The 25,665-nt window shown below is 38.6% G+C and overlaps 1 protein-coding gene across 1 annotated transcript; it reads left to right on the forward strand.

Moving 5' to 3' along the window:
• Positions 1-392: 392 nt before the first annotated feature.
• LOC120291877 (E3 ubiquitin-protein ligase RNF12-B-like) lies at positions 393-16,162 on the forward strand. Its single transcript, XM_039309649.1, has 3 exons — positions 393-796; positions 13,585-14,032; positions 16,046-16,162. The coding sequence occupies exons 1-3, from the start codon at positions 393-395 to the stop codon at positions 16,160-16,162; spliced, it is 969 nt and encodes a 322-aa protein (XP_039165583.1).
• The last annotated feature ends 9,503 nt before the right edge of the window (positions 16,163-25,665 follow it).

Consider the following 25,665-nt stretch of genomic DNA (forward strand, 5'->3'; position numbering starts at 1 on the left):
TATTTCAAAAAATAATAATTGAGATATCATAAAAATAGGAGGAGTTCACATGTTATCACTTTGATCAATCATCAATTGCCGAGGGTTATCAATTTCCTCGTTTTTTCTCCCAAAAAGAATATATTCTCATAAAATTTATCTTGTGGAAATTGTTTAGCTGGATAGACACTGAAATTCAATCTGTCCAATCTAGACGATAATCCATATTCTAGTGAAACTAGAGATCGCCAGCTTCTCCACTCTGCGTTCGGAAAAATCTCAGAACAGATTCTCCTTCAAAGTCTTTGCTTTTAAATATGAATAATTCAGCATTAAGACTTTGCACTCTTCTTCTCCACTCTATAGTTCTCATCTAGCTTTGTCTTTGCAGCTCGTATACTTTTGCGGTTCCCATGGCGATCGTCATCAAGTTCTCGCTTGTCCTCTCCCTCGTGGTCCTCGTGCTGCTGCCGCCACCATGCCGACCCCTAGAGGTCTCGAACTACCAAGGCACAGAAGATTGGCCCGAATTGACTGTTGCCCGGCTAGACAAGAGAATCATTGAAGAAGATAGGACCGGCTTCAACATGACAAGGTTGGGCAGAGTCACAATCGAGCCCGAACAAGAGTTCCTGCCCGAGCCCGAACCCGAGCCCCTACCCCTGCCCGAGCCCGAACCCGAACCCGAGCCCCTACCCCTGCCCGAGCCTGAACCCGAGCCCGAGCCTGTCCCTGGCATGAAGCCAAACCCTGCGATCATAATGCCGATCCCAACGCCCGAAAATACCGCCGGAAATACAACGTCCTCGGCCATCAGGTCTGACACGTTGCTCAGTTCGGTTGTTTGTTCCTCTCTTTTCCTTGGTTGGTTGTCTATAATCCTAGATTGGATAGAACCCTTAAGAAAGAACAAGTTATGGTTGGTCGTTGTGTCGTATATTTTTTTCTTGTAAATCCTGAAATAAATTTCGGATTCTTAATTATTTGGTTTCCCCTGCAGTCCTGTTTTGCGTTTTCTTGCGAGTAGATTTCCGTGATAAATGCTCATGATATTTTTAGCGGTCAGTAATAATTCTTGCATGGATTGGGTATATATATATATATATATTCTTGTTTAGGACTATCGCAAAAGAAAATCGAAGATGATCAATCCGGTGCTCGGATTGTATTATTTCGTCCTTTACTAGTTTGTTCTATTTTGATGGTTGATTTCATGAGGCTCGTGAAGGCCGATTTTAGGTGGATGATTCTACCATTTTATATTTTATATTTTTATCTTGGTGGTAGGTTTCCAATAAACAGTTTTATAATGTAAAAAAAAAAAAACGATTTGTGGATAATTAGCAATGCTTTTATGAAATTATCAACTTATCTCTTATCATCTACCTTAAATTATCGATTCTTAATATGCATTTACCAATCTTTATATGAGTGTATTACCAATTCGATTAGACCATCTGGGTCATCAAATTTGAGTTAGTATTCTTTTTCTTAATTTAATTAAGTTTTGTTATCTTTGATCAACTTTTATCTCTCCTTCTACTAAACGCCTCATATTTATTGATTCTTACGTGTGAATTATCAATTTTTCTCCTATCAAAGGACTAACTGTAGTTCACCAGCTATCGTCTAAGTTGATGACAAACGTGTCAATATTTCTATTAAGTTATCATTTTTATTGACCTTACTAGTAACTAGGGGTATGCAAAATACCCGGGAACCGCCCGGACCGCCCGGAACCGACGGTCTTGAGGGAACCGGTCCGGTTCCCAGTTCCAATTTTTGGGAACCAATCCATTTCCCAATTCTATGGGTGGATTTGCCTGCCCGCCCACTCGGACCGAACCGGTTCCCTTTTAATATTAAAAAAATTAATAAAACAAACCTAGGTCTCACCGTCTCATCTCACTTCTCTTCGTCTTTGACTCTTCGATTTCTGTGGCTGCCTTTCTCTATGTCTCTTCCTATAGATGTTATGTGATCATTTTTGGTGCCTCAAAATAACCATATGCTAGTGTGTTCCCCTAGTATTCTGTATTGAATCCAGCCTCGTGGCATCTGTTGGGAGTTTTGTTTTGTGGCAATTGTTTCTGCTGCAGGATGAATACAAAGTTGAATATTGGGGAATTCTTATGCTTTTTGGTTGTTTAGTTTATTTATTAATATAATTAAGGTGATGTATTCAATAAAGTCTTGTTTAGTTGTACTTCCTTTGTTTTCCTGTGTTTGGATGGTGCCTCATTTCACCTTCTTTGATTTGTCTGTGCGACTTGTGATATTTTGTTGAACCTAATGAGGGATATGTCCAGTTCATAGCATTAAGAGAGACCCATTTTTCCTGAACACTTACTACTCTCTCCGCCTCTATATCAACTTATGTACATCTATTCCTTCATTGGTTGCATTTATAGTTGCAACAAATGAATCTTTGTTCCACGTACTTAAATTTGGTTTTTCTTTCTTTGGCTTGCTTTGATGTCACGTAATCATTCTATGTTGAAAACCAAAATTGTTTCGTATCAAGATCAGTTCCATGAATCCACCTGGGAATCGGATCGGACGGGCGATCCGGTTCCCGGGTGGATCCATGCAACAAATAGGTGGATCCCGGTTCTAATTTTTCGGAACCGGTCCTTAGCGGGCGGTTCTCGGTTTTAGGTCAAGAATTGTCCACCTGGACCATGCACACCCCTACTAGTAACCATTTCCCAACTCTTTTAAGAAATTACAAAACTTGATTGGAGTAATTACTTTTTGATTAAATTACTATATTACTAAGCGATGTTTATTGAAGTGATTAAGTTACCAACTTCTCTCATCTCATATAAAATATAATTATTTTTATCTTTCACAAACTTTTGTTTACCTTTCTTACTAGCAAGTTGAGATTAATCCTTATTTGAGTGATTTACTAACTTTATTCCGATTAAATTACCCACTAGTGTTGGGTTCCAAGGCCAATAATTATTTGTTTTCTTTTTAAATGTACGAACTTTCCTATTGGGTTATCAATTTTAAATGATTTACTTGACATCTTTTTAAGTAAACCAACTCATTATGTATTTAGATTTTACCAATTTTCTCCTACTTGACACTTATCAACACTTGATTAAAAATTACCCCCATGGAAAAAATCTATTTTTCTTTACAGAACAATAAAATTTTGCCTAGTAAAGTGAGGATTGAACCCCTATTACTTAGCCAAAAGAATATAAATAGGAAAAAAAATCTGAAGGGAGGGAGACGAAGTAATTTATGCGAATATAGGATGCAGGTGGGAAAATGACTGAAATCATGTACGACATGATAGGACATTTCGAGTCCCGACTAATCTCTCGTAAAGCAATTCTCCTATCTCACGCACATCAAGTCTGATGCGATAGGGTGAGCGATCAAACAAAATATAGACGGAATAATAAAATAAATCGGACACTAAATTTACGTGATTCAGTCGTAAAGACGTACATCCACGGAAAAGTAACAGCGAATTTCACTATAGATCAAGCGATACAAAGAGATTACACACTCAAGTTACTCAAACACTCTCTCGGTGTTTCCCAAGCCCCAATTGAACCCTAAACCCAACTCACGGCATAAAATTATCATACAAACTCAAAACAAACACCGAAGAAGAACTCATTTTCTTGATTGCGCTTCAGCTTGAAGACATGCTGCTCCTCCTTTTCTCTCGTACGGTGCAGCAGCAACATACACCAAAAAGAAGAAAAACCCTGCGTAAAACACTTCTGTTTTTATACATGTGAGGCTTCGTAGGGTTTTCTACGTGGGGGATCGATACACGCACACGCCCAGGGAGGAAACTCGTATTCTTTCTTATATTAATGTGCCCAGAGTCAAAGTTTGACTCTGGGCCCCACACCAGTTGATTCCTTTCTTGGACGTTGCTTCCTTCGAAGCTTCTGTCTTTTCATGTGTGCCCAAAAGTGGGCCCCACGAAGATCACTTCCTTCGGTGCTTATGCAGGCTTCTGTTGTTCTCCTTTTTTTTCTTTTATTCCGTTACTTCCTATTTTGTAAATCTTCAACGAGTCCAACGAATCTCAAACTCGAGTCATAATTTAACAAAATCTTAACAAGAGCTGAATTCAAGTCATAAATTAACAAAGTCTTAACATGAGCTGAAACTGATTCTCTTGGGGACAACCTTGGAGAAAAAGAAAGATTGATGAGCGTAATCCGTTCTTTGATCAAGTCTACTTTGCGCTAGAATAACCTTGACCTCCTCAATTGCATTCTTTGTACATCTAATTTCACTGTCCACGTGATCCCCTCTTCGTCTCAAAACAAAGTTTCCTCCATAAGTCGCAGGGTCGGCGATTCCATGGTGGAGATTACATTCATGATCGAACATTTCTGCTGTCATTCGTCTGCTGATGTTTCAATCTATGAAGAGCCCGACTTGCGGAAACATGAATTATGTGACTAGGGCCATCACGTTACATCCTGTCTTCTCTTTCGCTAGAATTAATTGTTATCTCGATACAAAGAAGATGAAGTGGTAAAACCAGTCTTGTCTCCAGGAGTTTGCTTCGACTATTTCTTTGTGACCCAGAGATTTTCGCAACTCCATGATGGAGATCAAATTCGAACTCGCCCTTTCCTGCGTGATTCTCATGTTGTTGTCTGATCTTTCAAGAGCTTGGCTCGCGAGATTGCCGAGTCCATGGATAAGAACATCAGCCAACAGCGGCAGCAGGAACCGTCGACGATGCGTCCTCCTCTTTCCAAGCAAGAAAGATTGGGATGCCGGTGAAGAAGCTGAGTGGCGGTGGAGGTGTGCGTGGCGGTGGGGGTGGGGTGGTCGTTCTGGTAGCAGTGGTAGTGGTTGCGCAGGTGGTGGTGGTAACGGCGACTGGCGAGAGGAAATAGGAGGAAGGTGGGAGAAAAATGGAAAAATAAAAGAAATAAAAAAATCTAGTAAAATAAGATATTTTTAAAAAATTGTCAACTTCAATGTCGGCCAAACGGTTGGTGCCGGTTGGTATCCACGTAAATGCCGACCAATCAAATTTGATCGGATGGACTGAATTGCCATAATTATAAAAGATTTAAGATTCAATGGTCCAAAAAAAAAAAAAATTAAGATTGAATTAGCACAATTATAATAGATTCATATTTTTTTTTTTTTTATAGAAATTTTCCCTATTAATTTTGATACAAAAGAATTTGGAATTAATTTGGATGCTCTGGTTATTCTTTTTAGTTTCTTGAATTTATTATCACAATTTTATGCTTGCTATTATACTAGGAAACATACCTGCGCTATGTCGCGGGACCATTAACAATCAAAATGACTATTTACATAAACGACATTTCATCTTTTTATCAAAACTTTGATTTTTCTAGTACTTTTGATACTTTTAAAAAAAATAGCAAAAATATTGTCGAAATTATCATGTTTTCATTATAAGTAACATATACGGTGTCATTATAAGTTCTCATTAAATCTTCATAAATGATCGATTACAGAGAAATCAGTAATATAACATTCGATGATAACATTGAAGTGGCGACCTTTTTCTCTAAGGTAAAATAACTTAATTATTTCGAATTTGATCTTTAGTAAACTGTAAGTTTCTTGGTGATGTAAACACACTATCAAAGTATTGTGTGATGGCTCTCAAAGATACAAATTGATCATATACCGATAGCTCAGTGTCGCAACCCAATTTTTTCAGGGTGTGAACCACCTAAGGTTTGGCTAATGGATTGTTAAACCTCACTTTTTGTGTTGACTTTTCAAAGGCACGAATGAAGAGCCACCGCACGAAAGAACTTTTTTTTCTTTTGTGTGTTCTTTTTCGAACTAGAGCTCGAGAGAAGCCCCCTCTACGTCCTCGTACACGGTTGCTTTTATAGGAGGTAAGAGATAAGCTTCCGATTTCCCTTCAAATCTACATCCGCGATACATTTTCACCAACCGATCACTATTGATAAAAATTTAAGATTATGATAAATATTTTCTCGAAATCCAAATCTCGCAAAGATAAATCGCAATATATCAATATTTTTCATAAAATTCATCCCATACCGATAAGGATTCAAGATTAAGATGAGATTTTTTCTAAATCCAAATCTTTCAAGGCCAAATCGCAATATTTTTTAACCATCTACCCTATCTAAAAAAGATTCATATCTCGGAAAAATTTTAAAATATTATATTCCCATGAGATAATTTTTAATTATTATAAAACGCGGGCTTGGGCCAACCTCCTCGCTTCGTGGGCCTGATCCATCTAATTTGAACTCATCCACCACCGGTCCAATAGATAAAATGCAAATTAAAATAAAATGCACATAAATCTATATGCTATGCAATCAATATATATATATTGATAAAATTAAACCCTAATTTCTTAATGCAATAAATGACTAAATGGGTAGCCAAAATTTAGGTGTCAACACTCAGTCTAACGACCATCGATATTTACTCTTTTTTCATCGACCTTGTATTCGCATCTCATAACTTGTGCAATTCTCATGGCGGACATTACATTCGCCCTTGTCCTATGCCGCTACCTCTATGTCAATCTCTCAAGGCCTTGGGTGATGATAGTGCTATTAAGTTAGCCAACAATTATCGCGAATGAGCAGAGGAGTAGGATCGTTACCAGGCGATGGTAGGGTTCCTGCTACTTCCAGTTAGTGCGACGACATCGTTAACCCTATCGTTGACTGGTCTTCATGCTTTGCCCGAACCTATCCTAGTAAAGCCAGACCATGCCCGAAAATAATAGCGTTCCTCGGTCATCGGATCTCATCTATACATATGATGAAAAAATCGCATGCCACGATTGCGTGAACCGATAAATAATGAAAATAAATAATCTATCGATAAAAGTGGCACAATATGAAAAAAAATTACATAAATATTTATGGAAAGACAAAATAAAATATTTCCAGATTTGAAATTGCTTTTGGAAAGATGTTGTAGCATTTAAAACACCCAGAGTGTAATGTTGAGAAAGGCGAGGGATAAAATTGAAAAACAAATTTACGTATTTGGTATTTGAAAAAAATAATTGAGGTATCATAAAAAATAAAAAAAATGGAAAAGCTCATGTGTCATCAGTTTGACCAATTATCAAGTGCCTAGTGTTATCGATTTCCTCAGTTTTTCTTCCCAAAAAGAACATATTAAAACTTATCTTGTGGAAATTGTTTAGCTAGATAGACACTAAAATTCAATCTTTCCAATCTATATGAATCCTTATTCTAGTGAAACTAGAGATCACCAACTTCTCCACTTTGCGTTCGGAAAAATCTCATAATTGATTCTCCTTCAAAGCCTTCGCCTTTAAATACGAATAATTTACCATCAAGATATTGCACTCGTCTTCTCCATATCGTAGTTCTCTCGTCTAACTTTGTCTTCGCAGCTCGTAATCTTTTGCAGTTCTCATGGCGGTCGTCATCAAGTTCGCGTTCCTCTCCCTCGCAGTCCTCCTGCTGCTGCTGCCGTGCCAACCCTTGGAGGCCCCGAACTACCAAGGCGCGGAAGATTGGCCCGAATTGACCATGGCCGCCCGACGACACCAGAGAATCATAGAAGAAGATAGGACCGGCTTCAACATGAGGAGGTTAGGCGGACCCGTCACCGAACCCAAACCCATCCCTATCACCAAACCGGAGTCGGAACCGGAACCCATCACCGAACCCCAATCCCAGACCCGGACCTGTCCCTTGTGTGAAGGACGGCTTCCGCTGCCATCAGGCCTTAGCAATCGCTCGGTTCGTTCGTATCCTCTTCGCCTGAGGTGGAGGGATGTAGAATCCTAGATTGAATAGAATCCACAGGAAAGAACAAGTTAGGGTTGGTTATAGTGTCACAATTTATTTTTCTTATAACTTCTGAATTAATTTGGATTCTTGGTTATTTGGTTCCCTTTATTTTCATGTAGTCTTGTTTTGTGTTTCTTGAATGCCATAACTTTTTTTTTCTTTGACCAAGGGAGTTTCATAACTTCTAAAAAAGAACATTCATGTGGTATAGTGAGCTCTATACATAAATTTGAATTATCACATTCATGTGGGGTCATATGAAAGTTATGATACTTGTGATATTTTTTTTCCCTATATATATAAGAAAATATTGGAAGTTCTTGGTTTGGCCTATCCCAAAAGAAAATTAAAGATGATCAATTTATGTGATTGGAAAGCAAATAAGAATCTGAACAAGAAGTTATTCGGTTCTCGGATTGTATTATTTCGTCCTTTACCAGTTTCTTGTATTGTGGTGGTTGATTTCATGAGGCTCGTGAAGGCCGATTTTTGGTGGATGGTTCTACCATTCTTGATTTTTTTCTATAGGGGTTGGTTTTTGATAGAAATTTTTAAATGTAAAAAGAAAAAAACAATTTATGGATAAATATTGATACTTTTACGAAATTATTAACTTATATGGATTAGAATATAAGATCATCTCAGTCATCGACTTTAAGTCACTATTTTTTTTTTAATTTAAATAAGTTTCATTATCATTTATCAACTTCTAGCCCATTGTTTTCGGAATGCAAATCAAGCAGCAGATTGGGTGGCAAAGGCTCATTGAAATGACTCTCTTTCCAAATTGACTATCTTTTAGACAATCTTCTTTAAATCTTCCTAGCAATGAAAGTATGGCTTTTTCGGACCCAAAAATAAAATGACATTCTTCGTACATATAATGTCACTATCCACACGATCGACACTCATCTTCCTCTTAAAAGTTCATATCGAAAGAAAGTTTCCTCGATAACTCGCAGCTTCAACGATTCCGTGGTGGAGATTACATTCATGCTCAACCTTGTCTGCTGATGTTTTAATCTATAAAGGGCGTGACCTGCGGAAACATGAATTATGGGGCTAGGGCCATTGCGTTGCATGTTGCATCATCCTGTCTTCTCTTCTACTAGAATTACTTGCGCTCTCAATACAATGAAGATGTAGTAAAACCTTACTTGTCTCCAAGAGTTTGCTTCGACTATTTCTTCGTGACCCTGAGATTTTCGCAACTCAGTGGTGGAGATCAAGTTCGCGCTCACTCTTTCATCTGCAGTTCATCCGCTGCGGTGCCAATCTCACGAGAGCTTGGCTCTCAGTTACACGAATTATGCGGGCAAAAAGCGTTGGACAAAAAGTCCAGCGTAAGAGAGGAGAAGCAGAATCGATGATCCTATGTTTTTCTGGCGCCGTTCATGGCTCGACATGGTGGTGATAATTCTTACAGTGTCGCAACGATGTCGTCCTCGGCCATTGGATCTCAGTCTGCCGCTCGGTTCTATCGCTTGTTCCTCTCTTTTCATTGGTTTAGCATACGTCGTTCTGCTCGGGAAAGTCGGTCGTTCGCTTGAAGAAGGGTTTGCATACGCATTCGAGTCAGAAACATGGAAGCAACATCCTCGACTATCGAAGTCAAGTCCAATGTTTTGCTGCATTCTGCTACATTTTATTCTCTCTTTCCAATTGGCTTACTATTGTTCTGAATTAGATAACGTCTCTTCAAGACGTCAAAATAAAATAAAAGGACCAAAATGGCGTGGCAATAGGAGATATTTCCAGTAGCGTTGGATCTATAGTTTCTCTGTACTAGTCTGGGATTCTCATCAAATGTTTCTGGAACGAATAGCAAGTTCTTTTCAAAGTTATTGGATGCTCATTTAATTCTTTTGCTAAATAGACTGATTGAATTGAATTTTTCCTCGATACCGTTCAGCATTCGTGCGAAACCCCACTTTCAAAAATTATTGAATGCTCTAATTTCATTACTCCCAATCCTGATTTGTGATAAGTGCTGCCTGTTAAATTATGTCTCGAGCTTTGAGTGTTTGCAAAACGCGGTTCATTGGATGAGGGATCCATCGGACTGATTTAAAAAGGAAGAAATAAAAAAATTAAAAAAAAAAAAGGGATGGGCACACGTATACAAATTCCTTGTTTGGAATTCTTGCTTGAAGTTGTTATCCACGGTGGGACCCAAACATACAATATTCCACGATTTCCTTTTAGCCGATGAAGTCTTCTCTACGAAGGAGTTCCCTGCACGTGAAAGAGAAAGAGGTGGGCCCAGGTCAAACTTTGACCTAGGCACACGTATAAAAGGGTTTTATTTTCTTTTGGAAGGGAGAAGCCGCGCGAAGCAAAACAAGCCGTACGTCCACGCTGCTGGAGTCTCCGCCTACGTACGTGAGAAGCCGCGCGTCCACACCGCTTGAAGAAGAACTGCAAGATCTTGAAGCCTTGCAAAGCCGTACGTAGAAAGTTTTGTCGCATGGTAATTTTGTGCCATGAGTTTATTCCCAAGTGAATTCACCTTAGGTTTTGGGTTAAATTTAGGTGTGGGAAACACTTGAGCAATTGAGCGATTGTAAACTCTAATTCTCTGATTTTAGTAGATTATTTGCTGCTGGCTCTCCCCGTGGATGTAGATACCGATACTCGGACCGAACCACGTAAAATTTTGGTGTCCTTATTTTTCTCGTTTATTTTTCTGGCGATTTCGCATTAATGTAAATTGCAAGATCCTGTCATTTCCGTGTATTATTATATCCCAACAATTAATATCAGAGCCAGGTTGGATTTCTTGATTGTGATTTGAGGCTTTTGCTTGTCTGATTATTATCTGTAAATTCTATTATTGCAATTATGTCTGAGAGAAAATCTAAAATTGAGAAATTTGATGGGAGCAACAACTTTGTGTTATGGAGCATAAAGATGTGAGCTTTATTAACAACACGAGATTTGATCAAGGCATTGGATGGTGAAGATGAGTTGCCAATTATAATGAAAGCCTATGAGAGGGCAGAGCTGATTGAAAAAGCAAAGAGTATAATCCTGTTAAATTTGGCGAATGAGATCTTAATAGAGGTTGCTGAGGAAAAGGATGACGCAGCGTTATGGGCAAAATTTCAAGCACTCTATGTGAAGAAAAGTTTGAACAATCGCATGTACATGTTGAAGAAGATGTTTCAATTTATTTATACTGAATGTATGTCTATCGGAACCCACCTAGATGAATTTAATAAACTCATGTTGGATCTGAAGAATGTCGATAAGATATTGGATGATGAAGAATAGGGCATGATGTTGTTAGCCTCTTTACCAGAATCATGGGAGCACTTTACTGATTCACTATTGCAAAGGCGTACTATGATTACCTCAAAAGAGGTAAAGTCCACCTTATTCTCTAAGGAGTGGTAGAGAAAGTTGTGAGATGACAGTCTGACGAAAGAAGCAGCGCAAGTACTAACTATTCGGGGTAGAGAACAACATCGAGAGCCTAGTAGTAGTAGAGGTAAAAGCATATCAAAATCACGCCATAGAAAGTCCAAGGGACACGTGAAGTGCTTTGAGTGTCACGAGGAGGGGCACATCATGAGAGATTGTCCAAATCGGAGAAATAAAGTTTATAAGCAAAATGCCACAAGCAGTGTAGCAAACGTTGTTGAGGGAAGCACTAGTGATGTAGAAGATGTCTTATGTGTGACTGCTACTTCATCATGAGACGAATGGATGCTAGATTCGAGGTGTTCTTATCACATAACGCCTCATAAGAACTGGTTTACTACTTACCAGACTACATATGGTGATAGAGTTCTTTTGGCTGGAAAGCACTGAATTGGCATAACGTAAAAGTGTTTAAGACTAAATCGACATCAAAAAATGTTTAGGACTAAACCGACACAAAGACAAAAGGTTTAGGACTTTTTTGGCATTTTTCCCGATGTTTCTAAGCCATATGGTTGTTGGACCATAAATGTTGCACAAGAAAAATAAATAAGATAGATACATAAATGTTTTGTACACCTCGAAGAGGAGGGAGGGGCTTATCGCGCCCATTTCAAATTGGATCCATTATCACCAATTACAAAATAAATTACATATTTATTACTTGAAAGTTAAGATGTGTAGAAATTCGATTGCACAATTACCTTTAAGTACACAAGTGGATCATATGATTGCAAGTAGTTGAAAATTTTCTCACCCTAACGATGATATGAGTACAAAAATTTATCTGTGTGTATCGCCTTACAAAAGCGAATGGCGTCGTTTAGAGTAAGTTCGACAACAGCTCTTAAGCAGACACTTGGTAAGAGTATACGGTCCTGCAGTTGGATTCACTGATTTTATTTGTGTACCAACCAAAAGGATTCTCTTTAATATTTTTAAAATAATATTGTTTGTTTTTTCATCTAGATGCAGTTATAGAATTCCTTTTATTTCGGAGAGTATTTTTTAATGAAATTCGGTATCAGAGAATTTGGATTAATTTGATTCTGACGCTTTTGTTGTTCTTTTTAGTTTCTTGAATTTATTATCACAATTTTGAGTCCACACATGGCTTGTGCTTGCTATTATACTAGGAAACGTTCCCGTCCTCTGTTGTGGGACCCCAAACAATCAAAGCCACTGTATGGATAACGAGGTTTCATCTTTTACTCATAACTTTGATTTTTAAAGTACTTTTGATAAATATTTTTTAAACAACAAGAATGTTGGCTAAATTATCATTTGTTTTGGCAAATAAAATAAGTAAATAACATACGTGAAATCAATAAAGTTCTCATTAAATCATGATCAATGATCGATTATAAAAAAAAAAAAAAAATCTGTATTATAACATTCAATGATAACATTGAAGTGGCGACCTTTTTCTCTAAGGTATGATAATTTAATTATTTCGAATTTGATTATAAGTAAACTATAAGTGCTTATCTTCTCCATTGGTTTAAACTAAATGTTAATTAGAGACAATTATTTTCTTGTTGATGTAGATACAGCATCAAAGCATTGTGTTAGGGCTCTCAAGGATACAAATTGAGCATTTAACAATAACTCAGTCTAACGACCATCAACATTTACTTTTTCCATCGATCTTGTATTCGCAACTCATAATTCGCACAATTGTCATGGTGGAGATTACATTTGCCCTTTGCAATGCCGCCACCTCTATGTCAATATCTCATTGCCTTAGGTTGCGATAGTGCTATTAAGTTAGCCAACAACTCCCACAAATGAGAGGAGGAGTAGGATTATCATTGGGCGGCGACCGGGTTTTGTGCTCCTTCCGGTCAGGGATAAAATAAAAAAAAAAAAAATTGCATAAATATTTATGGAAAGACAATAAAATATCTCCAGATTTGAAATTGCTTTTGGAAAGATGTTTTAGTATCCAAAACATCTAGAATGTAATATTGAAAAATGCCAGGTATAAAAAAAAAAAAAATACGCATTTGGTATTTCAAAAAAATAATAATTGAGATATCATAAAAATAGGAGGAGTTCACATGTTATCACTTTGATCAATCATCAATTGCCGAGGGTTATCAATTTCCTCGTTTTTCTCCCAAAAAGAATATATTCTCATAAAATTTATCTTGTGGAAATTGTTTAGCTGGATAGACACTGAAATTCAATCTGTCCAATCTAGACGATAATCCATATTCTAGTGAAACTAGAGATCGCCAGCTTCTCCACTCTGCGTTCGGAAAAATCTCAGAACAGATTCTCCTTCAAAGTCTTTGCTTTTAAATATGAATAATTCAGCATTAAGACTTTGCACTCTTCTTCTCCACTCTATAGTTCTCATCTAGCTTTGTCTTTGCAGCTCGTATACTTTTGCGGTTCCCATGGCGATCGTCATCAAGTTCTCGCTTGTCCTCTCCCTCGTGGTCCTCGTGCTGCTGCAGCCGCCATGCCGACCCCTAGAGGTCTCGAACTACCAAGGCACAGAAGATTGGCCCGAATTGACTGTTGCTCGGCTAGACAAGAGAATCATTGAAGAAGATAGGACCGGCTTCAACATGACAAGGTTGGGCAGAGTCACAATCGAGCCCGAACAAGAGTTCCTGCCCGAGCCCGAACCCGAGCCCCTACCCCTGCCCGAGCCCGAACCCGAACCTGAGCCCCTACCCCTGCCCGAGCCTGAACCCGAGCCCGAGCCTGTCCCTGGCATGAAGCCAAACCCTGCGATCATAATGCCGATCCCAACGCCTGAAAATACCGCCGGAAATACAACGTCCTCGGCCATCAGGTCTCACCCGTTGCTCAGTTCGGTTGTTTGTTCCTCTCTTTTCCTTGGTTGGTTGTCTAGAATCCTAGATTGAATAGAACCCTTAAGAAAGAACAAGTTATGGTTGGTCGTTGTGTCGTATTTATTTTTCTTGTAAATCCTGAAATAAATTTCGGATTCTTAATTATTTGGTTTCCCCTGCAGTCCTGTTTTGCGTTTTCTTGCGAGTAGATTTCTGTGATAAATGCTCATGATATTTTTAGCGGTCAGTAATAATTCTTGCATGGATTGGGTATATATATATTTTATTGTTTAGGACTATCGCAAAAGAAAATCGAAGATGATCAATCCGGTGCTCGGAATGTATTATTTCGTCCCTTACTAGTTTGTTCTATTTTGATGGTGGATTTCATGAGGCTCGTGAAGGCCGATTTTAGGTGGATGATTCTACCATTTTATATTTTATATTTTTATCTTGGTGGTAGGTTTCCAATAAACAGTTTTATAATGTAAAAAAAAAAAAAAAAAAAAAAACGATTTGTGGATAATTAGCAATGCTTTTATGAAATTATCAACTTATCTCTTATCATCTACTTTAAATTATCGATTCTTAATAAGCATTTACCAATCTTTATATGAGTGTATTACCAATTCGATTAGATCATCTGGGTCATCAAATTTGAGTTAGTATTTTTTTTCTTAACGCCTCATATTTATTGATTCTTACGTGTGAATTATCAATTTTTCTCCTATCAAAGGACTAAGTGTAGTTCACCAGCTATCGTCTAAGTTGATGACTGACGTGTCAATATTTCTATTAAGTTACCATTTTTATTTACCTTACTAGTAACCATTTCCCAACTCTTTTAAGAAATTACAAAACTCGATTGGAGTAATTACTCTTTGATTAAATTACTATCTTACTAAGCGATGTCTATTGATGGCGTTAAGTTACCAACTTCTCTCATCTCATATAAAATATAACTATTTTTATCTTTCTCAAACTTTTGTTTACCTTTCTTACCAACAAGTCAAGATTATTAATCCTTATTTGAGTGACTTACTAACTTTTTTCCGATTAAATTACCAACTAGTGTTGGGTTCCAAGGCCAATGATTATTTGTTTTCTTTTTAAATGTACGAACTTTCCTATTGGGTTACCACTTTTACATGATTTACTTGACATCTTTTTAAGTAAACCAACTCATTTTACTGTATTTAGATTTTACCAATTTTTCTCCTACTTGACACTTATCAACACTTAATTAAAAATTACCCCCATGGAAAAAATCTGTTTTTCTTTACCGAACAATAAAATTTTGCCACGTAAATTGAGGATTGAACCCCTATTACTTAGCCAAAAGGATATAAATAGGAAAAAAAATCCGAAGGGAGGGAGACAGAGTAATTTATGCGACTATAGGATGAGGGTGGGAAAATTACTGAAATCATGTATGACATGATAGGACTTTTTGAGTCCTGACTAATCTCTCGTAAAGCAATTCTCCTATCTCACGCACATCAAGTCTTAACGCGAGCCGAAATTGATTCTCTTGGGGACAACCTTGGAAAAAAAGAAAGATTGATGAGTGTAATCCGTTCTTTGATCAAGTCTACTTTGCGCCAGAACAACCTTGACCTCCTCAATTGCATTCTTTGTACATCTAATTTCACTGTCCACGTGATCCCCTCTTCGTCTCAAACCAAAGTTTCCTCCATAACTCGCAGCGTCGGCGATTCCATGGTGGAGATTACATTCATGCTCGAACATTTCTGCTGTCATTCGTCTGCTGATGTTTCAATCTATGAAGAGCCCGACTTGCGGAAACATGAATTATGTGACTAGGGCCATCACGTTACATCCTGTCTTCTCTTTCGCTAGAATTAATTGTTATCTCGATACAAAGAAGATGAAGTCGTAAAACCAGTCTTGTCTCCAAGAGTTTGCTTCGACTATTTCTTTGCGACCCAGAGATTTTCGCAACTCCATGATGGAGATCAAATTCGAACTCGCCCCTTCCTGCGTGATTCTCATGTTGTTGTCTGATCTTTCAAGAGCTTGGCTCGCGAGATTGCCGAGTCCATGGATAAGAACATCAGCCAACAGCGGCAGCAGCAACCGTCGACGATGTCTCCTCCTCTTTCCAAGCAAGAAAGATTGGCATGCCGGTGAAGAAACTGAGTGGCGGTGGAGGTGTGCGTGGCGGTGGGGGTGGGGGTGGGGTGGTCGTTCTGGTAGCAGTGGTAGTGGTTGCGCAGGTGGTGGTGGTAACGGAGACCGGCGAGAGGAAAAGGAGGAAGGTGGGAGAAAAAAAAATAAGAAAAAAAAAATCTAGTAAATAAGATATTTTTAAAAAATTATCAACGTCAATGTTGGCCAAACGGCTGGTGCTAGTTGGTATCCACGTGAATACCAACCAATCAAATTTGATCGGATAGACTGAATTGGCATAATTATAAAAGATTTAGGTTTCAATAGTAAAAAAAAAAAAAAAATAAGATTGAATTAGCACAATTATAATAGATTCAGATTTTTTTTAGTAATTTTCCCTATGAAATTTGATACAAAAGAATTTGGAATTAATTTGGATGATGTGGTGGTTATTCTTTTTAGTTTCTTGAATTTATTATCACAATTTTCTGCTTGCTATTCTACTAGGAAACATACCTGCCGCTATGTCGCGGGACCATTAACAATCAAAGTGACTATGTAGATAAACGACATTTCGTCTTTTATCAAAACTTTGATTTTTCTAGTACTTTTGATACTTTAAAAAAAATAGCAAAAAGATTGGCTAAATTATCATGTTTTCCAGCTTACAAAGTGAGAAAATAACACATACGGTGTCATTATAAGGTCTCATTAAATCGTCATTAATGATTGATTACAGAGAAATTAGTAATATAACATTCGATGATAACATTGAAGAGGTGACCTTTTTCTCTAAGGTAAAATAACTTAATTATTTCGAATTTGATCTTTAGTAAACTGTAAGTACTTTTCTTGGTGATGTAAACACACTATCAAAGTGTTGTGTGATGGCTCTCAAAGATACAAATTGATCATATACCGATAGCTCAGTCTAATGACCATCGATATTTACTCTTTTTTCATCGACCTTGTATTCACATCTCATAACTCGCGCAATTCTCATGGCGAACATTACATTCACCTTTGTCCTATGCCACTACCTCTATGTCAATCTCTCAAGGCCTTGGGTGATGATAGTGCTATTAAGTTAGCCAACAATTATTGCGAATGAGCAGAGGAGTAGGATCGTCACCAGGCGGTGGTAGGGTTTCCTGCTACTTCCAGTTAGTGCAACGACATCGTTAACCCTATCGTTGACTGGTCTTCATTGCTTTGCCCGAACCTATCCTAGTAAAGCCAGACCATTCCCGAAAATAATAGCGTTCCTCGGTCATCGGATCTCATCAATACATACGATGAAAAAATCGTATGTCACGATTGCGTGAAATGATAAATAATGAAAATAAATTATCTATCGATAAAAGTGGCATGATATGAAAAAATTCCATAAATATTTATGGAAAGACAAAATAAAATATTTCCATATTTGAAATTGCTTTTGGAAAGATGTTGTAGCATTTAAAACACCCAGAGTCTAATGTTGAGAAAGGCAAGAGATAAAATTGAAAAACAAATTTATGTATTTGGTATTTGAAAAAAATAATTGAGGTATCATAAAAAAACAAAGGAAAAGCTCACGTGTCATCACTTTGACCAATTATCAAGTGCCGAGTGTTATCAATTTCCTCAGTTTTTCTTCCCAAAAAGAACATATTAAAACTTATCTTGTGGAAATTGTTTAGCTAGATAGACAATAAAATTCAATCTTTCCAATCTATATGAATCCTTATTCTAGTGAAACTAGAGATCACCAACTTCTCCACTTTGCGTTCTGAAAAATCTCATAATAGATTCTCCTTCAAAGCCTTCGCCTTTAAATACGAATAATTTACCATCAAGATATTGCACTCGTCTTCTCCATATCGTAGTTCTCTCGTCTAACTTTGTCTTCGCAGCTCGTAATCTTTTGCAGTTCTCATGGCGGTCGTCATCAAGTTCGCGCTCCTCTCCCTCGCAGTCCTCCTGCTGCTGCTGCCGTGCCAACCCTTGGAGGTCCCGAACTACCAAGGCGCGGAAGATTGGCCCGAATTGACCATGGCCGCCCGACGACACCAGAGAATCATAGAAGAAGATAGGACCGGCTTCAACATGAGGAGGTTAGGCGGACCCGTCACCCCGAACCCAAACCCATCCCTATCACCAAACCGGAGTCGGAACCGGAACCCATCACCGAACCCCAATCCCAGACCCGGACCTGTCCCTTGTGTGAAGGACGGCTTCCGCTGCCATCAGGCCTTAGCAATCGCTCGGTTCGTTCGTATCCTCTTCGCCTGAGGTGGAGGGATGTAGAATCCTACATTGAATAGAATCCACAGGAAAGAACAAGTTAGGGTTGGTTATAGTGTCACAATTTATTTTTTCTTATAACTTCTGAATTAATTTGGATTCTTGGTTATTTGGTTCCCTTTATTTTCATGTAGTCTTGTTTTGTGTTTCTTGAATGCCATAACTTTTTTTTTCTTTGACCAAGGGAGTTTCATAACTTCTAAAAAAGAACATTCATGTGGTATAGTGAGCTCTATACATAAATTTGAATTATCACATTCATGTGGGGTCATATGAAAGTTATGATACTTGTGATATTTTTTTCCCTATATATATAAGAAAATATTGGAAGTTCTTGGTTTGGCCTATCCCAAAAGAAAATTAAAGATGATCAATTTATGTGATTGGAAAGCAAATAAGAATCTGAACAAGAAGTTATTCGGTTCTCGGATTGTATTATTTCGTCCTTTACCAGTTTCTTGTATTGTGGTGGTTGATTTCATGAGGCTCGTGAAGGCCGATTTTTGGTGGATGGTTCTACCATTCTTGGTTTTTTTTCTATAGGGGTTGGTTTTCGATAGAAAGTTTTTAAATGTAAAAAAAAAAAAAAAAACAATTTATGGATAAATACTGATACTTTTACGAAATTATTAACTTATATGGATTAGAATATAAGATCATCTCAGTCATCGACTTTAAGTCACTATTTTTTTCTTTAATTTAAATAAGTTTCATTATCATTTATCAACTTCTAGCCCATTGTTTTCGGAATGCAAATCAAGCAGCAGATTGGGTGGCAAAGGCTCATTGAAATGACTCTCTTTCCAAATTGACTATCTTTTAGACAATCTTCTTTAAATCTTCCTAGCAATGAAAGTATGGCTTTTTCGGACCCAAAAATAAAATGGCATTCTTCGTACATATAATGTCACTATCCACACGATCGACACTCATCTTCCTCTTACAAGTTCATATCGAAAGAAAGTTTCCTCGATAACTCGCAGCTTCAACGATTCCGTGGTGGAGATTACATTCATGCTCAACCTTGTCTGCTGATGTTTTAATCTATAAAGGGCGTGACCTGCGGAAACATGAATTATGGGGCTAGGGCCATTGCGTTGCATGTTGCATCATCCTGTCTTCTCTTCTGCTAGAATTACTTGCGCTCTCAATACAATGAAGATGTAGTAAAACCTTACTTGTCGCCAAGAGTTTGCTTCGACTATTTCTTCGTGACCCTGAGATTTTCGCAACTCAGTGGTGGAGATCAAGTTCGCGCTCACTCTTTCATCTGCAGTTCATCCGCTGCGGTGCCAATCTCACGAGAGCTTGGCTCTCACTTACACGAATTATGCGGGCAAAAAGCGTTGGACAAAAAGTCCAGCGTAAGAGAGGAGAAGCAGAATCGATGATCCTATGTTTTTCTGGCGCCGTTCATGGCTCGACATGGTGGTGATAATTCTTACAGTGTCGCAACGATGTCGTCCTCGGCCATTGGATCTCAGTCTGCCGCTCGGTTCTATCGCTTGTTCCTCTCTTTTCATTGGTTTAGCATACGTCGTTCTGCTCGGGAAAGTCGGTCGTTCGCTTGAAGAAGGGTTTGCATACGCATTCGAGTCAGAAACATGGAAGCAACATCCTCGACTATCGAAGTCAAGTCCAATGTTTTGCTGCATTCTGCTACATTTTATTCTCTCTTTCCAATTGGCTTACTATTGTTCTGAATTATATAATGTCTCTTCAAGACGTCAAAATAAAAAATAAAATAAAAGGACCAAAATGCCGTGGCAATAGGAGATATTTCCAGTAGCGTTGGATCTATAGTTTCTCTGTACTAGTCTGGGATTCTCATCAAATGTTTCTGGAACGAATAGCAAGTTCTTTTCAAAGTTATTGGATGCTCATTTAATCCTTTTGCTAAATAGACTGATTGAATTGAATTTTTCCTCGATACCGTTCAGCATTCGTGCGAAACCCCACTTTCAAAAATTATTGAATGCTCTAATTTCATTACTCCCAATCCTGATTTGTGATAAGTGCTGCCTGTTAAATTATGTCTCGAGTTTGAGTGTTTGCAAAACGCGGTTCGCTTGGATGAGGAATCCATCGGACTGATTTAAAAAGGAGGAAATAAAATTTTAAAAAAAAAAAAAAAAGGGATGGGCACACGTATACAAATTCCTTGTTTGGAATTCTTGCTTAAGTTGTTATCCACGGTGGGACCCAAACATACAATATTCCACGATTTCCTTTTAGCCGATGAAGTCTTCTCTACGAAGGAGTTCCCTGCATGTGAAAGAGAAAGAGGTGGGCCCAGGTCAAACTTTGACCTAGGCACACATATAAAAGGGTTTTATTTTTTTTGGAAGGGAGAAGCCGCGCGAAGCAAAACAAGCCGTACGTCCACGCTGTTGGAGTCTCCGCCTACGTACGTGAGAAGCCGTGCATCCACGCCGCTTGAAGAAGAACCGCAAGATCTTGAAGCCTTGCAAAGCCGTACGTAGAAAGTTTTGTCGCATGGTAATTTTGTGCCATGAGTTTATTCCCAAGTGAATTCACCTTAGGTTTTGGGTTAAATCTAGGTGTGGGAAACACTTGAGCAATTGAGCGATTGTAAACTCTGATTCTCTGATTTTAGTAGATTATTTGCTGATGGCTCTCCCTGTGGATGTAGGTACCGATACTCGGACCGAACCATGTAAAATTCTGGTGTCCTTATTTTTCTTGTTTATTTTTCTGGCGATTTCGCGTTGACGTAAATTGCAAGATCATGTTGTTTCCGTATATTATTATATCCCAACAATTGATATCAGAGCCAGGTTGGATTTCTTGATTGTGATTTGGGGCTTTTGCTTATCTGATTATTATCTGTAAATTCTATTATTGCAATTATGTCTGAGAGAAAATCTAAAATTGAGAAATTTGATGGGAGCAATAACTTTGTGTTATGGAGCATAAAGATACGAGTTTTATTGACAACACAAGGTTTGATCAAGGTATTGGATGGTGAAGATGAGTTGCCAATTATAATGAAATCCTCTGAGAGGGTAGAGCTGATTGAAAAAGCAAAGAGTATAATAATCCTGTTAAATTTGACGGATGAGATCTTAATAGAGGTTGCTGAGGAAAAGGATGCCGCAGCGTTATGGGCAAAACTTCAAGCACTCTATGTGAAGAAAGGTTTGAACAATCGCATGTACATGTTGAAGAAGATGTTTCAATTTAGATATATTGAAAGTATGTCTATCAGAACCCACCTAGATGAATTTAATAAACTCATGTTGGATCTGAAGAACGTCAATAAGATACTGGATGATGAAGAACAAGACATGATGTTGTTAGCCTCTTTACCAGAATCATGGGAGCACTATACTGATTCATTATTGCAAAGGCGTACTACGATTACCTCAAAAGAGGAAAAGTCCGCTTTATTCTCTAAGGAGTGGCAGGGAAAGTTGTGAGATAACAGTCTGGCGAAAGGAGCAGCGCAAGCACTGACGATTTGGGGTAGAGAACAACATCGAGAGCCTAGTAGTAGCAGAGGTAAAAACAGATCAAAATCACGCCATAGAAAGTCTAAGGGACGCATGAAGTGCTTTGAGTGTCACGAGGAGTGGCGCATTAGGAGAGATTGTCCAAATCAGAGAAATAAAGTTTATAAGCAGAATACCACAAGCAGTGTGGCAAAACGTTGTTGAGGGGAGCACTAGTGATGTAGAAGCTATCTTATGTGTGATTGCTACTTCATCAGGAGACGAATGGGTGCTAGATTCGGGGTGTTCTTATCACATGACGCATCATAAGAGCTGGTTTATTACTTACCAGACTACAGATGGTGGTAGAGTTTTTTTGGGAAATAATGCAGTCTGTAAGGCTGTGGGATAGGGACAATTCGGATTCGGATGCACGATGGGGTGGTGCGCACATTGACAGATGTGAGGCATGTACCGAAGCTCAAGAAGAACCTTATTTCTCTGGGGACACTTGATGACATCGAGTGCAAGTACACTGCTGAAGGCGGAGTACTAAAGATCTCTCGAGGTGCCATGACAGTGATGAGGGGGAAGAAAGTGAATACCCTCTATCATCTACTGGGAGAGACCGTGACCGGAACTGCTGCAGTTTCATCAGGTGAGTCAGACTCTAACTTGACTCAATTATGGCATATGCGTTTAGGGCACATGAGTGAGGCAGGTATGACGGTGCTGAGTGAAAGGGGATTGTTGAGTGGTCAGAAAATAGTGAAGCTGGACTTATGTGAGCACTGCATCTATGGGAAGCAACACCGAGTTAAGTTTACTACAACTATTCATTCGACCAAACGACCGGTTGAATATATTCATTCAGATGTCCGGGGCCCGTCTTCAGTTCCTTCTAAAGGAGGTGCCCGATATATGCTGACTTTTATCGACGATTATTCGAGAAAGATATGGGTTTACTTTTTGAAGCACAAATATGAAGTGTTTGATCGGCTCAAGAAATTTAAGGCATTGATTGAAAAGCAGTCAGATAAACAAATCAAGTGCCCGAGAACCGATAATGGCATGGAGTTCTATGGTAAATATTTTACCGAGTTATGCGAGAAAAAAGGTATTGTGAGACACCGTACAGTACCTAGGACATCATAGCCAAATGGCGTGGCAGAACGGGAGAACATAACTTTGCTTGAGCGAGCTTGATGCATGCTTTCGCATGCATGACTTGGCAAAGAATTTTGGGCTGAAGCAATGAACATGTCATGTTACCTGGTTAATCGATCTCCATCATCTGTTATCGAGTAGAAGACTCTTGAGAAAGTATGGTTGGGGAAACCTATTGATTATTCCGTATTACATATATTTGGATGTCCTGCGTATGCTCATGTGAGTGATGGTAAGCTTGAGCCGAGGGCGAAGAAGTGCATATTTTCTGGGTTATGCACATGGAGTGAAAGGCTACCGGCTGTGGTGCACCGATCCTAAATCATTCGGTTTTCTAATCAGCAGAGATGTGATCTTTGACGAGACTGCAATGCTTCAACAAAAGAGTTCTGAGACATAACCAGCAAAGAAGACAGATCATGGTGTCATTAGTGAGGTGGAGCTTCAGGTGGAGACTTCAGAGACCTCGAAGGTAATAGAATTTGAGACTATAGATGAAGCCACAATTCCTGAAGTCGGTGATAGTAAACAACTAGCAAAGCCGCAACAAACTATAGCTGCAGATAGACAGAGAAGGCAAATTAAATCACCGGTATGTTATGGTTATATAAATATTGATTATGCATTAACTGTAGGTGATGATGTTGAGACAGATGAGCCTTCGTTTTACTTTGAGGTGATGGCTAGTTCGGAGTCGTCATAGTGGCTAGGGGCTATGAGTGAAGAGATGGAATCACTTCATTGAAATCAGACATGGGAGCTGGTCAAAGTACCCAATAGTCAAAAGATTGTTGGAAGTAAATGGGTCTTTAAATGAAAATAGGGCATTTCCAGTGTCGAGGCAGCGAGGTATAAGGCAAGACTTATGGCGAAGGGATATACACAGCGTAAGGGCATTAACTACAACGAGGTGTTCTCTCCTATGGTAAGCATACTTATATTATTCGTGTTTTACTTGCCTTAGTTACTTCGCAGGATCTCGAGTTACAGCAATTAGATGTGAAAATTGTGTTTCTTCATGGTGAGTTGGAGGAGCAGATTTGCATGAGACAACCAAAGGGTTTTGCTATTCCGGGTAAGGAATATCATGTTTGCTTGTTAAAAAAATCTTTGTATGGGCTGAAACAGTCTCCTAGGCAATGGTATAAACATTTTGATGCTTTCATGACTAGTTAAAACTATTCAAAAAGTCATATGGATAACTGTGTTTACTATAGGAGATTGGAGAATGGTTCTTTGATTTATTTACTCTTATATGTTGATGATATGCTTATAGCAGCTAAGAATATGTCTGCTATTGATGTGCTGAAGAGGCAGTTAAATACTGAATTTAATATGAAAGATTTAGGTGTTGCAAAGAAAATTTTGGGTATGGAGATTTTGCGTGACAGAGCTATAGGAATTTTACGTCTATCTCAAAAGAAATATATTGAGAAGATAGTGGCACGTTTTAACATGCAGTTGGCGAAATCTATAAGTACACCTTTAGCGAAGCACTTTAAACTTTCAGAAAAATTATCACCATAGACTAAGGAGGAGGAGGAGCATATGTCCTGTGTTCCTTATTCTAGTGCCGTGGGTAGTATTATGTATGCTATGATGTACACTAGGCCTAATATTTCACAAGCTGTGAGCATAGTTAATCGTTATATGAAGCATCCTGGTAAAGCTCATTGGGAAGCTGTGAAGTGGATCCTCAGATATTTGAAGGGGACAACAAACGTGGATATAGTGTATCGAAAGGACAGCAATGGCAGTGAGACCACTGGTTTTGTGGATTCGGATCACGCCGGTGACTTGGATGATTGCAGGTCTTTAGCAGGGTACGTGTTTACACTAGCAGGTGGTACAGTTAGTTGGATAGCGTCCTTACAGGATCACATTGTACTGAGACAGAGTACATGGCACTAACCTTTATAGCGAAAGAGGCGATATGGTTACAAAGTTTGCTCTCGGACTTTGGGTTAGAACAAAAAAGTATGGATATACACTATGATAACCAAGGTGCAATATATTTTGCGTATAATCCAATTAATCACAAGCGAACAAAGTATATCAACATCAAGTACCACTTCATCCGAGATGTCTTAGCTAAGGGTATTGTTACTGTTAAAAAAACCGCTATAGCAGATAACCCGGCAGACATGATGACTAAGTTTGTTCCTTTGGTGAAGCTCAAGCTCTGCTTGAGTGCTATTAGCGTCTGTGGAGAGTGAGCACCCGTCGGGGCGTTGGGAGAGCAGCATGGATGATGAGCACTATAACTTGGTTTCAAACATCAAGCTAAGGTGGAGAATTGTTAAATTATGTCTCGAGTTTGAGTGTTTACAAAACGCGGTTCGCTTGGATGAGGAGTTCGTGGGACGGATTTAAAAAGAAGAAAATAAAATTAAAAAAAAATGGGATGGCCACACGTATACGAATTCCTTCTTCGGAATTCTTGCTGGAAGTTGTTATTCACGGTGGGGCCCAAACATATAATATTCCGCGATTTCCTTTTACCCAATGAAGTCTTCTCTAGGAAGGAGTTCCCTACACATGAAAGAGAAAGAGGTGGGCCCAGGTCAAACTTTGACTTGGGCACACATATAAAAGGGTTTTTTTTTCTTTCGGAAGGGA

The sequence above is a fragment of the Eucalyptus grandis genome, chromosome 3 (genome assembly GCF_016545825.1).
Source record: "Eucalyptus grandis isolate ANBG69807.140 chromosome 3, ASM1654582v1, whole genome shotgun sequence".
Classification (NCBI taxonomy): Eukaryota; Viridiplantae; Streptophyta; class Magnoliopsida; order Myrtales; family Myrtaceae; genus Eucalyptus; species Eucalyptus grandis.

Excerpts from the sequence above, each read along its gene's own strand:
- LOC120291877 (XM_039309649.1), top strand. The coding sequence starts at position 393 with ATGGCGATCGTCATCAAGTTCTCGCTTGTCCTCTCCCTCGTGGTCCTC. Across the intron at positions 797-13,584 it reads ACAACGTCCTCGGCCATCAG|CTCGTATACTTTTGCGGTTC; the intron begins GTCTGACACGTT and ends TTGTCTTTGCAG. Across the intron at positions 14,033-16,045 it reads CTCACCCGTTGCTCAGTTCG|AGCTTGGCTCGCGAGATTGC; the intron begins GTTGTTTGTTCC and ends TGATCTTTCAAG.